Source organism: Mobula hypostoma, chromosome 12 (genome assembly GCF_963921235.1).
Source record: "Mobula hypostoma chromosome 12, sMobHyp1.1, whole genome shotgun sequence".
Classification (NCBI taxonomy): Eukaryota; Metazoa; Chordata; class Chondrichthyes; order Myliobatiformes; family Myliobatidae; genus Mobula; species Mobula hypostoma.
In genome coordinates, this window is record NC_086108.1 from 38,951,552 (window position 1) to 38,967,074 (window position 15,523).

General features: G+C 41.4%; 2 protein-coding genes across 3 annotated transcripts in view; both read left to right on the forward strand.

The window, feature by feature from the left end:
- The window catches only part of crb1 (crumbs cell polarity complex component 1), a 167,253-nt gene that overhangs the window by 138,853 nt on the left and 12,877 nt on the right, over positions 1-15,523 (forward strand). The window lies entirely within an intron of this gene.
- LOC134354713 (protein crumbs homolog 3-like) overlaps positions 1-15,523 on the forward strand; it is a 16,787-nt gene continuing 1,264 nt past the window's right edge. The window contains exons 1-2 of one of the 2 annotated variants that reach the window (XM_063063862.1): positions 1-384; positions 11,262-11,314. In XM_063063862.1, the coding sequence (XP_062919932.1) occupies positions 303-384; positions 11,262-11,314 (135 nt within the window). In that variant the 5' untranslated portion in view covers positions 1-302. The remainder of the gene's footprint in view (positions 385-11,261; positions 11,315-15,523) is intronic. The other variant, XM_063063863.1, reaches the window with a different exon arrangement.

Genomic DNA, 15,523 nt, shown 5'->3' on the forward strand with positions numbered 1-15,523 from the left:
TGACACCTGAGCAAGGTTCCGAGTAGGATCTGACAGAAATTGCTGGTTTTCAAAAGGTAGAGGCAGAAATTACATGAAAACTGGAAGCTGGGATGCAGAAAGAAGGGATATTTTTGAAATCATCCTATTATTTTGAAAATCAACCACACAGCATAAGAACCGAAGATCAGTAAGCTGTAAGGGGACAGGCAACTCGTAGAGCTGTTTTGCAAGGTTCTTAAGTTCCTGCGATCGATCACTTCAGAATTAAAACTCTAAAATTTGGAAGTGGTTTTCGAGCCACACAGCTATGGACTCGTAGAATGGAAGAACAACTGCTGCCTTGCCTTGGCTGGTTGCTGACCACAATACTTGTACTAAAGGAAGGATTTTTTCTCACACAAGGTAATGATCTGTTTGCTAAAAGTAAGGGGAGCTGTAGAAGTAGAAATATGCTTTTTCCAGATGAAACTGGATTGGATACTGACATGGCAAAGTCATATAACAGGAAAGCAGGCCTTTCAGCCCACAATGGTTTCTGCTGAATAAACGTACCAAGTTATATTCATTCCTTTTTCCACCAATTGGCTTCTAACCTTCTATGAGATGCTGTTTTAAGTGCTCATCTAAGTACTTCTCCAGTGTTCTGAAAGGGCCTGCTTCCAAATTACAAACATCCTCGGGGTAAATAAATATCTTCCTTAAATCTTAGACCCCTGCATTAAACCTGTGCCCTTGGTTGGGGAGACATTTCTGCCAAGGGGTAAATTTTCTCACTAATTCTCCCTGAAACACCTTGTATAATACTATTTCCCTCAATCAGGGTGCCCCACAGCCTTACCCACATGGAAAACAAACCCAGGCTGTGTAGTGTTTCCCCTGGCTGAAATCTTCCATCTCAGGCAACAGGTAGAGGATGAGCAATAAGTTTGGTCCTGACCACGGAAGCTGTCCGTGTAGAGTCTGCACGTTTTTCCATTGACTGCACGAGACTCCTCTGCTACATCACAATTGCATTCTGCTTCACAGGTTAATTGGTAGTTGTAAATTATCCTTTGTGTAGGTAGGTGGGGAGTTGAGGAGCATGAGAGATAAATGAGGGAATGAGATTTACAAGATGGTCCTGAGAGCAAGCACAGATTCAATGGGCTGAATGGCTTTTCTCCGTGTCCTCTGCACCTCTGCACCGTTTCCAATTAAATCTCATCTTTGTACTGTAGACCAATTGAGCACAGTATTCCAGCTGCAGCCTAAATGATTATACACTCGTCGTAACTTCTCTACTCCCAGACCATCATGATGGATAATTTGTACTATCTTGGAAAAAGGGAATTTTTATGAATGAAATATCAAGTAGGTTTGATTGCTAAAAGATTGGGTTGAGGTTAAGACTTTACTATTGGCGGGTATGTTTTTATTTGTGCATAATGTACGAGTCATTATATGAAATAAAATGTAGTATGTTTGCAGAAAGGAAATAGCTTTAGTATAAACACACAAAGCAACAGACATATTTACAAGTTTTAGTAGATACAGTTTTCAAATGAAAAGGAAAGTGCTATTGTTTTCTTTGGTATCCCAATACAATCAAATTATTATAATTTTCTTTAAAGAAGCATGAACTTGGAGATAAATTTTTTGCTGATTTTGTATTTAACACATTGATAACACTTGGGAATTTATAAATATTATGATATTTAATGTGAGATTAATGAAATAAGGCAGTAATTACACAAGAGATTTGTAGTGGGGAAAGAAATTTCAAACATGTCATGCATTATCTTTTTTCCTCATAAAACAATTGAAAGTAATTCTTGTAGTTCCAGAGGTGTACAAAGCATACTCAACCACAGCTGTCAGATTATTTTATGGTGCACTAGAACCAAAACATTACTGGGGTTTAAACTTGTTTCAGGGCATTGTTTAGTTCTCACGGTTAATCTTAGATCTAAGCGATTTTTTTTTCCACATTTATATAAGATAATTGAATAAGTAAGTATTCCAATTCCCAAAGCAAGTAAGTAATTTGCCCTGACTCACTATACATAGCAGTTTCATTTTCCAAACTGAATATACAGTATAATGATGCTCATGACCAGAGCAAACAACCAGTAATATCAGTTCTCTGCCCAAACACATCACAATGCCAGTTCTGCATCTGAATGTATTAACTCAGATTCCAAAGGTAGTTTCACCGTATAAATGATTTTAGATAGTGACTTATATATACTGGTTACTAATACAATGTATAAGTCACCAAAACTATAATTTTGAGGTGCATTCCATATGCAATATCCAAGGACCTGGATATCAATTCACTGACCCTATCCTCCACCTTCAAACAACATCACTTTTCAAATCACAAATTAATTCTTCTGGTCCTTTTCACTCAGATCTATAGTTTGCCAGTGTTTTAATTTATTACCCTAAAGGTTGCTCTATTAAATTTAATTCCTTGCTGCTCGATATCCTCAAGAATTCCATGCTACCCATTCCTATCACACTGAATCCATGTGAACCTGGATTTTCAATTGATTTACTCTACATTCCAGAACTATATAGCCAACCCAGCCCTAAATCCTGGAAAAAATATATAAAAATGATCAGTTTTCAGAGATAACTTGAACTATTCAGTGTCATTCTCACTGGGCCCAAAGCTTAACACCTCATTCTGTCTAATTCCCCTTGTACTGTATGCTGTGACCAGCCAGTCATTTGAGTAAACATTTTTCAGCTGGAGAGACACCTTCCTTTCATCTCCATTTTTCCTAAGACCTGGCTGGATCCTCACAAGATACACCACTGGCCACAGGCTTCCAATCATAAAAACAATCTCCAGCCTTCATCCTCTTCATCCTATCACATAGTCACTTTCAGACCCAATTTTCTGAATTACCCTGGGCTTTTACCTCTTGGACCTGTCTCCTTTGTGGGATATTGTCATAGACTTTACTGAAGTCCATGTTGACTGTATCAGCTGCAATATTCCCATCAATGTGCTTAGTTATCTTATCAAAAAGACTCAATCAAATAAATACTTAACATCATCGTCAATGTAAGTATAGTTAAAATGCTAAATTTCAAAAATTAAAATATATAGCATAATGCAAAATATTTCATCAAAGTGCACATTAGGAAACCACAGTTAATTAAAAATGACCATGAAAATACCATATTACAATAAATATGATTTACAAATGTCCTTCAATGATGGAAATTTGCTATCTTGCTTGACTTGGCCTATATGTGACCGAGCTATCGACAGGATATTGGCCCTTCCCTACCCTCCGAAGTGGGATGCTAAGCACACCATTGCCATTTTGAGATGGTGGCCTTGTTAGCACATCCACAGCCTGTTAACACATTAAAATAAATTAAGTAGAAACACCAGGCTTCACAAAAATGCTCAAACCACTTTTATCCAATTTCTTAGATCTAGAAAGGTACTTCGTTTTATAATCCATGGCCAAATATGCAGAACAACTTAAAAATAAAACTGTGGAGGACTAGATATCTGCACTCATATTAAAACAGGACTGATGCAAGTAGTACATTAATGACCATATATTATCTGTCAACATGGCTCTTAATGTATTGAAAATTATATTAATTGAAAATAAGGCCCTCCTTGAGATATCCTGGGACTTTTTATCTTTTATATTGATTATTCAAATTACCAAATAAATTGGAAGCGTGCTCTGGCAGGATGCCTGCAACTTAAAGTGTCCCGAGTTCCTATATTCAGTTCTTCCCTTGCTGACTTTTGTTGGCTTCATTTCTCTGTCCCTCTGTAGTGCATGAAGAGGCATTCTGACAGAAAAGACATTTTGCCAGTTTAACTGCGGTGAGAGATTTGAGAATCTATTACATGCATCTCTCCTGCTATAGCGTATGCTGAAGCAATCTGATACAGCCAATGGCAATGTAGTTCACCCTGCCTTCACTCAGTCAGATCCTGCTTAGATTGTAATTCAAAGGAAGACCAGAAAGGTTTAACTTCTGTCTCCCTGAAAAAAATATTTAATTGTTGGAGTAAACAAATTTCAAACATGGAAATTGCTGCTCTACGCTGAATTAATTCATTACCCATACTGCCAATAATGGCTATTTATCTGAAGTCCTAAAACAAACTGGGCTTCAGCCCTAAAAAAAAGGTTGTGTAATTACCAAAAATAATTTTTGAAATACAATTAAATGGAGCCAAGCACAGAAGTTCCTAAACGAGAATACTAAGGCTCATTTAGTTGGCCTGACCCTGTCATTGTCACGTGATACAAGACAGGTGTTGTCTATACCATCGATGAGTGCTCATAGCAAAATGGAAATTGATAGATTTAACACAGCCTTATATTAATATAGACTATGATTTTAGCCTAATTCAGCTGTTTTAAGGTTCTGTTCACAAAGGACTTAGATTTTAAAAAACTGTTTCTGTAGCGTTGTACACATTCATAGAACATAGAACAGTGCAGCTCAGGAGGGGGCCCTGTGCCCCACAATGTTGTGCCAAACCAGCTAAAAAGCAAATCCAAAACATCCAAACACCAATCCCTCCAACCTACACAATATCTATATCACTCCGTCTTCCTCACATTCATGGGCCCATCTGAACGTCTCTTCAAAGCCTTTAATGTATTTGCCTATACCACCATACCAGGCAGCGCATTCCCAGGCATCCACCATCTCGGAGTGAAAAAAAACTTACCCCTCACATCCCCTTGAACCTACCCCCTCCCACCTTCAATGCATGCCCTCTGGTATTAGACATTTCAACCATGGGAAACAGATACTCCCTGTCTACTCTATCTATGCCTCTCATAATCTTGTAAACCTCTTATCAGATCTCCCCTCAGTCTCCAATGCTCCAGAGAAAACTATCCAAGTTTGGCCAGCCTTACATGATAGCTCATGTCCTCTAAACTAGGCAGCATCCAGAAAAATATCTTCTACACCCTCTCCAAAGTCTCAACATCATTCCTATAGGGGCAACCAGAACTGAATGCAATACTCCAGATGTAGCCTAACTTATAAAGTGGCAGGGAGATGGGAACCAGAGTACCAGAACAGTTAGTGGACAGGTTGTGGAGACAGATATTGGTAAGACCTCAGAAAAAGTCAGGAATCAGAAGGTTGAGCATGGTGTAACTAGTGCCCTGAGCTGCATATATTTCAATACAAGAAGTGTCATCATAGGAAAGGTGGACAACCTCAGGGCTTGGATCAACACCTGGAATTTTGTTATTGTAGCTAATAGTGTGACTTGATTGCAGGAGGGGCAGGACTGGCAGCTCAATATTCCTGGGATCCGTTGTTTTAGATGTGACAGAGTGAGAGGGATTAAAGGAGGAGGGGTGGTGTTACTAGTCAGGGAAAATGTCATGGCTGTGCTCTGTCACAATAAGCTGGAGAACTCATCTGGTGATGCATTATGGGTGGAAATAGGAAATGAGACCGTGTTAATGGGGCTATATCACAGACCACCCAACGGTCCTAGGGACTTAGAGGAACAAATTTTTAAAGGTATCACAGACTGTTGTAACAAATGTAAGGTTGTTATAGTAGGTGATTTTAACTTTTCACATATTGACTGGGAATCCCATGCAGTAAAAGGACTAGATGGGATAGAATTTGTCAAATGTGTTCAAGTAAAGTTTCCTTCATCACTTCATAGAAGTCCAACAAGAGAGCATGTGATACTTGATTTGCTGTCAGAGAATGAGACAGGGTAGGTAACAGAAGTTTTTGTAAGGGAACACTTTGCATCTAGTGACCACAATGCCATTAGTTTCAAACAAAATATGTAAAATGATAGGTCTGGTCTGCAGACTGAGGTTCTAAATTGGAGTAAGGCCAAATTTGATGATATCAGAAATAATCTGGCAAGTATTGATTGGGACAGGCTGTTCTCTGGCAAAAGGTGTACTTACTAATTAGGAGGCCTTCAAAAGTGAAATGTTGAGAGTAAAAAGCTTGTATGTCCTTGTCAGAATAAAAAGTAAAGACAATAAATGTAGGGAACCTTGATTTTCAAGGGATATTGAGACCCTGCTTAAGAGAAAAAAACAGAGGTGCAGAGCAGGTATGGGCAGGTAGGAACAACTGAGGTGCTTACGGAGTATAAGAAATGCCAGAGAACACAAGAAAGAAACCAGGAAGGCTAAAAGAAGGCACGGAGCTCCTCTAGCAGACAAGGTGAAGGAGAGTCCCGAGGGATTCTACAGATATGGTAAGAGCAAAAGGATTGCAAGGGACAAATTGGCCCTCTGGAAGACCAAAATGGTAATCCATGTGCGGAGCCAAAATAGATGAGAGAGAACTTAAATTTCTTTTTTTGCATCTGTATTTACTCAGGAGATGACACAAAGTCCATAAGAGTGAGGCAAAGTGGCAGCAACTTTATGGACCCTACACAGATTACAGAGGAGGAGGTGTTTGCTATCCTGAGGCAAATCAGGGTGGATAAATCCTCGGGGCCTGACAAAGTATCCCCATGGACCCTATGGGAGTCAAGTGCAGAAATTGCCAGGGCTCTAGCAGAGATATTTATATCATCCTTAGTGACAGGATAAGTACCAGAGGATTTGAGGATAGCCAGTGTTGTTCCACTGTTTATAAAAGGCTTTAAATGTAAACCAGGAAAGTATAGGCCAGTGAGTCGGATGTGGATGTAGGAAAGTTATTGGAAGTATTCTAAGGGATCAGAGATATTAGTATTTGGATAGACAAGGACTGATTAAGGATGGTCAGCACAACTCCATGCGTGGTAGGTCATGTCTAACCAATCTTATAGAGTTTTTTGAGGAAGTTACCATGAAAGTGGATGAAGGCAAGGCAGGGGATGTTATCTACATGAACTTCAGCAAGACATTTCCTAAGGTCCCACATGGGAAGTTGGTCAAAAAGGTTCAGTCGCTTGGCATGCAAGATGAGGTAGTAAATTGGATCAGGTATTGGCTTTGTGGAAGAAGGCAGAGAGTGGTTGTAGATGGTTGCCTCACTGAATGGAGGCCTGTGACTAGTGTAGCTTTGCAGGAATCGGTGCTGAGTCCTTTGTGTGTCATCTGAATCAATGATATGGATGATAATGTGGTTAACTGGATCAGCAAATTTGTGGATGACACCAAGATTGGGGGTGTAGTGGACAGCAAGGAAGGCTATCATGGCTTGCAGAGGGATCTGCATCATCTGAAAAAATGGGCTTAAAAATGGCAGATGGAATTTAATGCAGACAAATGTGAGGTTTTGCACTTCGGTAGGACCAGCCAGGGTAGGTCTTACACTGCGAACGGTAGGGCACTGAGGAGTGTGGTAGAACTAAGGATTCTGGGAATACAGGTACATAATTTGTTAAAAGTGGCATCACAGGTAGATAAGGTCGTAAAGAAAGCTTTTGGCACATTGGCCTTCATAAATCAATGCACTGAGTACAGGAGATGGGATGTTTGGTTGAAGTTGTATAAGACATTGGTGAGGCCTAATTTGGAGTATTGTGTGCGGTTTTGGTCACCTATCTACAGGAAAGATGTAAACAAGGTTGAAAGAATACAGAGAAAATTTACAAGGATATTCCTGAGTCTGGAAGACTTGAGTTATAAGGAAAGATAGAATATGTTAGAACTTTATTCCCCAGAACATAGAAGATTGAGCGGAGATTTGAGAGAGGTAAGAGGCAAGCACATTTTTTCCACTGAGGTTGGGTGGGACTAGAACCAGAAGCCACAGGTTAAGGGTGAAAGGTGCAAAGTTGAAGGGGAATATGAGGGGACCCTCCTCACTCAGAGAGTCACGAGAGTGTGGAATAAGATGCCAGCTCAAGTGGTGCATGCAAGCTCGATTCCGAAATTTAAGAGAAGCTTGGATGGGTACATGGATGGTAGGGGTATGGAGGGCTATGGTGTTGCTGCAGGTTGATGGGAATAGGCAGTTTAAATGGTTTTGGCCTGGACTAGATGGGCAGAAGGGCCTCTTTCTATGATGTACTCTGTGACTCTATGACAAATCTATGCAACATAACCTCTGGACTTTTGAACTCAATGCATTGAATAATAAAAACAAGCTTTCAAAATGCCTTCTTCACCATCTTATTGGCCTGTGTAGCCACCTTCAAGGAGCTATGAACCTGGATTCCAAGATCTCTCTGCTCAGCAACACTATTAGGGATCTTGCCCTTAACAGTCTACTGTCTCCTTGTACGTGACCTACTTTTACCAGATAGAAGTGCAACACCTCACACTTATTTGTGTTAAACTCCATCTGCCTTTTCTATGCCCACATCTGCAAATGATGTATGTTATACTGTATTCTTTGCCAGTCTTCTACACTATCCACAACTCCACAATCTTGGTATCATCCACAAACTTACTAACCCACCAATCTATATTTTCATCCAAGTCATTTATATACAAGCAGCACGGATCCCTGTGGAACACCACTAATTATAGACCTCCAGCTCGATAAGTCCCTTCAACCACAACCCTCTGTCTTCCATGCGCAAGCCAGTTCTGAATCCAAGCAGCCAATTCACCACCTTTCCCCATGCATCTTAATTTTCTGGTTTAGCCTCCCATTAGGGATTTTATCAAATGCCTTACTAAAGTCCATGTAGACACCATCCACTGCCCTACCTTCATCAATCTCTCTCGTCACCTTGTCAAAAAACTCAGTCAAGTTGGTAAGACATGACCTGCCCCATGCAAAGCCAAGCTGGCTCTCCCTAATTAGGCCATGGATTTCCAAATGCTCATGTATCCTATCCCTAAGAATTTTCTCTAGCAATTTCTCTACAACTGACGTGAGACTCACTGGTCTATAGTTCCCAGGATTTTCTCTTGTTCTTCTTCTTAAACAGAGGTACAACATTAGCCACTCGCCTGTCCCCAGGACGTTGCCTGTGCCTGGAGAGGAGACAAAGATACGGGTCAAGGGCCCTGCATTCTTGTTTCTTGCCTCCGTCAATAACCTGGAGCAAAACCCATCAAACCTTGGGGGAGTTATCCACCTTAATACTCATAAGGAGGCCCAATACTTCCTCCTCCTTGACATCTAAACGCTCTAATACGTTTATACACTCAGCATTGATCTCCTGGTCCTCCATCTCCTTTTCCTTGATAAAGTACCAAAGCAAAGTACTCATTAAGTACCTCATTCATATTCTCCGCATCCAAGAAAGTGTTCCCCCTTTTATCCTTGAGTGGTCCCGCTCTCTTTCTAAGGCATTGTATGTATAGAATGCCTTAGGATTCACCTTAATCCAACTTAACAAGGACTTTGCATAGCCCCCCTTGGCTTTCCTAATTCTCTTCTTAGGTTCTTTTTTGTCTTCTTTCTACTCCACATGTGCTTCATTTGACCATAGCTTCTGAAGCTTTACATACTTTTCATTTTTCTTCTTGACTAAATTCATCACCTGTCTGGAGATCCAAGGTTCTCCTATCTTTCCATCCTCACCCTACCTTCCAACAGGAACATATCTTTCCTGTATTCTGTGCAATTGATCTTTAAGCACTCTCCACATGTCCGATGTGGACTTGCCAGAAAAAAGGTGTTCCCAATTAACTCTTCATAGGTCCTTCCTAATGCCCTCATAATTTACCCTACTCCGGTTTGAAACTCTCCTGCAAGGACCATGCCTATCCTGAAAGTTAGGGAGTTCTGGTCACTATTCCCTAACTATTCACACACTGAAAAGTCAGTCGTCCAACCAGGGTCATTACCCAGCACCAGATGCAGTACAGCCCCTCTTCACATTGGATCATCCACCTGTTGATTTAAGAAACCTTTTTGGACATACTTAACAAATTCTGCCCAGTCAAAATCCCTTCCACGAAGGAGGTCCCAGTTTATATAGGGAAGTTGAAATCTCCCCATACCTGGCTTGCTGAGTTCCTCCAGCATTTTGGATGGGGCATATTAAATATGGTCAATGTAACTCAACGGGCAGCTTAGACTTAATGGGAAGAAGCAGGCGTGAAAGCCATGAATTCCCACTGGCTATGAAACCTGTCACTGTTATTGAATATTCAAAGTTAAATAGAGTCTGTTAATCAATGAAAATAATTCTACAAAATTAGAAATCTTTAAACACACAGTATTTGAATCAACCTAATTAACAAATGAAAAAAAAAATCTGTACTTACATTAGTTCTGATAGGCTGACTGCGAGCATTTTGCGTGGCACTTGTATCAGTTTGAATGGGAAGATTTCCTGTTGTGAGAGCTGGAGGCTCATGGAAGTTAGTGCTGTGATGGTGGAATTGACCAGTAATCCCTGTGCACTGTGCAAGTGGACCAGGACCAGTGATATGCTGAGCAGAATTCTTCAGAACTGCCTCACTTAGGACTAGCCCAGTTATCTTTTCATCTGCCAGCAGATTCAGACAAATTGTAACAGATCTGCCCAGTTATATTCCATTTTGGCTAATTTTAATACTGTGAATTTTTAATCAAGTCAGTATTTACACAAACATCCTCAAAGACTTCCTTGTTAGACTTGAAATACAGTGCGTAGTTTCAGTAGAATTTCAGTAGTTTGATTACGTATTAGATTTGGGCATTTTAATACCTGCATTCTGCACCTACTTACATCACAGAAAGTTATGTGGAAGTATGATTTGCTTATTATTAGTTATCAATAGTTATTTTGCAGTGTATTGCCCACAGATTTAGTCGGTATCTCAACATAAATGCAAAGGTTACTCTTTGTAACATTGGTTTATACAGCTGTTATTCAACTAAGTCATATTTTTACAATCTGTGACATTCACACAGGTTGCCAGGAGTTAAAAATAAAACAGAATAGTTTGGAATTGCAAGAAGCAGTTTTTGTGCAGAGAGAAAAAGAGCTAACATTTCTGCTTCTTGACTCTCAACAAATGAAAGTTGAGGCCAGGGCTGTAAATGAGGGTTGCACTTCCCTCATCAGATCACTTTCAGATTTGTAATGTTAATAAAAAGAAGAAAACATGTGCAGTGACTTTCCCTCCGTATTAGAATTTCACCAGCGGCTCAGGTCAGCAGTCCAGTTTTCCACCCAGGTCACACATTTCCATTTTAAGAATAGGTGTCTGCAACACAGGCAAAATTCACTAAATGAGCTAAAACCTGTTTACTGAACAAGTACTTAAGATTCTTCACTTTGCAATCCATCACCTTGTCAAAGAAAGCCTGCAATAAAAATACATTTGCATTACTGTTTTGTCAGTGGCAATTTCGGTTTAGATTATGTAGATTTCAATTTTCAACATTCCAGTAATGTCTTCATACTAGTATTGGTTCCTTTACAGCAGTGAATGTTACAGATTCTACACCATCAAGGAAGCCTGATAACTCATCATCTGTAAGTTGATAGATTTAAGTTGACCTGACGTTGATATACACCATGGGTTTCAGTATAATTCAGCTTTTAAGGAACAATTCAGAAAGGATTTAGTTAAAAAAAACTGTTTCTGTAGCACTATACAGGTTTATCTTTGGAATGCCAATTGATCTTCCAATTATCACTAACAGGACACTATCAGGTTAATACCATGATCAACAATGCAGTTTTTAAAGAAGCCTTTACAATTGAAACGAACATAAATTAGTGCAATTATATGCATTATCCTTCTAATGCATTTATGTATAAATGCCACTTCAGAAAATCAGATTGCAGTCTCCAAGCCTTTCATGCTTTTGTTGTGGAAATATTCCTGATAGAGAAGGGCATGATATTAATAACAAGCATTGAATTAGATACAAAAAGTATGAATTTATTATGCATGAATTATTACATCAGGGCTTAATGTTGAAGTAGTCTATTGTGCAATAAATGTTACCCAACAGTGGGAAGAAAACAAGCATAATGTAAATATAAAAACTGAAGCTGCAGCAGATGAGTAACTCAGTTGCTGCTGGCTTGGACTCAGATTTGATCTTCAGTTCACCCCCAATCTCCAGGATCCCCAGTATAATCCGGAGTGCCGGGGAAGGGTCCGAACGCATACCAATCTTACCAGCTAGCAGGCAGTAGCTCATCCTAAAACTGGATGTTGGGCTGGTCTATGTCAGGTCATTATCTCACTGATCATCAAGAGCAGCGAAGGAAGGCAGTAGAAAAGCAGATGCAAGGAATGGGGAGGTTACATGTATTTCCAAAAGATAGAACATAGCACATAGAATAGTACAGCACAGTACAGGCCCTTTGGCCCTTAAACCCTGCCTCCCATATAAACCCCCACCTTAAATTCTTCCATATACCTGTCTAGTAGTCTCTTAAATTTCACTAGTGTATCTGCCTCCACCACTGACTCAGGCAGTGCATTCCACGCACCAACCACTCTCTGAGTAAAAAACCTTCCTCTAGTATCCCCCTTGAACTTCCCACCCATTACCTTAAAGCCATGTCCTCTTGTATTGAGCAGTGGTGCCCTGGGGAAGAGGCGCTGGCTGTCCACTCTATCTATTTCTCTTAATATATTGTGTACCTCTATCATGTCTCCTGTCATCCTCCTTCTCTCCAAAGAGTAAAGCCCTAGCTCCCTTAATCTCTGATCATAATGCATACTCTCTAAACCAGGCAGCAGCCTGGTCAATCTCCTCTGTACCCTTTCCAATGCTTCCACATCCTTCCTATAGTGAGGCAACTAGAACTGGACAGAGTACTCCAAGCGTGGCGTAACCAGAGTTTTATAGAGCTGCATCATTACATCGCGACTCTTAAACTCCATCCCTCAACTTATGAAAGCTAACACCCCATAAGCTTTCTTAACTGCCCTATCTACCTGTGAGGCAACTTTCAGGGATCTGTGGACATGTACCCCCAGATCCCTCTGCTCCTCCACACTACCAAGTATCCTGCCATTTACTTTGTACTCTGCCTTGGAGTTTGTCCTTCCAAATTGTACCACCTCACACTTCTCCGGGTTGAAATCCATCTGCCACTTCTGCATCCCATCAATATCTCTTTGCAATCTTCGACAATCCTCTACACTATCCACAACACCACCAACTTTAATGTCGTCTGCAAACTCGCAAACCCACCCCTCTACCCCCACATCCAGGTCATTAATAAAAATCATGAAAAGTAGAGGTCCCAGAACCGATCCTTGTAGGACACCACTAGTCACAATCCTCCAATCTGAATGTACTCCCTCCACCACGACCCTCTGCTTTCTGCAGGCAAGCCAATTCTGAATCACCTGGCCAAACTTCCCTGGATCCCATGCCTTCTGACTTTCTGAATAAGCCTACCATGTGGAACCTTATCAAATGCCTTACTAAAATCTATGTAAATCATATCCACTGCACTATCCTCATCTATATGCCTGGTCACCTCCTCAAAGAACTCTATCAGGCTTGTTAGACACGATCTGCCCTTCACAAAGCCATGCTGACTGTCCCTGATCAGACCATGATTCTCTAAATGCCCATAGATTCTATCTTTAAGAATCTTTTCCAACAGCTTTCCTACCACAGACGTAAGGCTCACTGGTCTATAATCACCCAGACTATCCTTACTACCTTTTTTGAACAAGGGGACAATATTTGCCTCCCTCCAGTCCTCCGGTACCATTCCCGTGCACAACGAGGACATAAAGATCCTATCCAGGGGCTCAGCAATCTCTTCCCTCGCCTCGTGGAGCAGCCTGGGGAATATTCCGTCAGGCCCCGGGGACTTATCCGTCCTAATGTATTTTAACAACTCCAACACCTCCTCTCCCTTAATATCAGCATGCTCCAGAACATCAACCTCACTCATATTGTCCTCACCATCATCAAGTTCCCTCTCATTGGTGAATACCGAAGCGAAATATTCATCGAGGACCTCGCTCACTTCCACAGCCGCCAGGCATATCTTCCCACCTTTATCTCTAATCAGTCCTACATTTACTCCCGTCATCCTTTTGTTCTTCACATAACTGAAGAATGCCTTGGGGTTTTCCCTTACCCTACTCGCCAAGGCCTTTTCATGCCCCCTTCTTGCTCTCCTCAGCCCCTTCTTAAGCTGCTTTCTTGCTTCCCTATATTCTTCAATAGACCCATCTGATCCTTGCTTCCTGAACCTCATGTATGCTGCCTTCTTCCACCTAACTAGATTTTCCACCTCACTTGTCACCCATGGTTCCTTCACCCTACCATTCTTTATCTTCCTTACCGGGATAAATTTATCCCCAACATCCTGCAAGACATCCCTAAACATCGACCACATGTCCATAATACATTTCCCTGCAAAAACATCATCCCAATTCACACCCATAGGTTCTAGCCTTATAGCCTCATAATTTGCCCTTCCCCAATTAAAAATTTTCCTGTCCTCTCTGATTCTATCCTTTTCCATGATAATGCTAAAGGCCAGGGAGCAGTGGTCACTGTCCCCCAAATGCTCACCCACTGAGAGATCTGTGACCTGACCCAGTTCATTACCTAATACTAGATCTAGTATGGCATTCCCCCTGGTCGGCCTGTCCATGTACTGTGACAGGAATCCGTCCTGGACACACTTAACAAACTCTGCCCCGTCTAAACCATTGGAACTACTCAGGTGCCAATCAATATTAGGGAAGTTAAAGTCACCCATGATAACAACCCAGTTATTTTTGCACCTTTCCAAAATCTGCCTCCCAATCTGCTCCTTGGCATCTCTGCTGCTACCAGGGGGCCTATAGAATACTCCCAACAGGGTAACTGCTCCCTTCCTGTTCCTGACTTCCACCCATGCTGACTCAAAAGAGTATCCTGCGACATTACCCACCCTTTCTATAGCTATAATAGTATCCCTGACCGGTAATGCCACCCCTACTCCCCTTTTCCCCCCTCTCTATCCCTTTTAAAGCACTGAAATCCAGAAATATTGAGAATCCATTCCTGCCCTGGTGCCAGCCAAGTCTCTGTAATGGCCACTACATCATAATTCCATGTATGTATCCAAGCTCTCAGTTCATCACCTTTGTTCCTGATGCTTCTTACATTGGAGTACATACACTTTAGCCCTTCTGCCTTACTACCTTTACACCGTTTATTCTGCTTCTCTTTCCTCAAAGCCTCTCTATATGTTAGATCTGGCTTTACTCCATTCACTTTCTTTCACTGTTCTATCGCTCCGGGTCCCATCCCCCTCCCGAACCATGCTAGCAAACCTACCTGCAAGGATATTGCTCCCCCTCGAGTTCAGGTGCAACCTACCCAATCTGTACAGGTCCCACCTTCCCCAGAAGAGATCCCAATGATCCAAAAATCTAAAACCCTGCTCCCTGCACCAACTCCTCAGCCATGCATTCAACTGCCATCTCCTCCAATTCTTACCATCACTGTCACGTAGCACTGGCAGCAATCCTGAGAACGCCAACCTTGAGGTCCTGTTCTTCAGCCTTCTGCCTAATTCCCAAAACTCACACTTCAGGACCTCATCCCTCTTCCTGCCTATGTCGTTGGTACAAACATGTATCACGACTTCTGGCCGCTTTCCCTCTCGTACCAGGATGTCATGCACCCGGTCAGAGACATCCCAGATCCTGGCACCCAGGAGGCAACAAACCACGCGGGTGTCCTTCTCGCGTCCACAAAATCT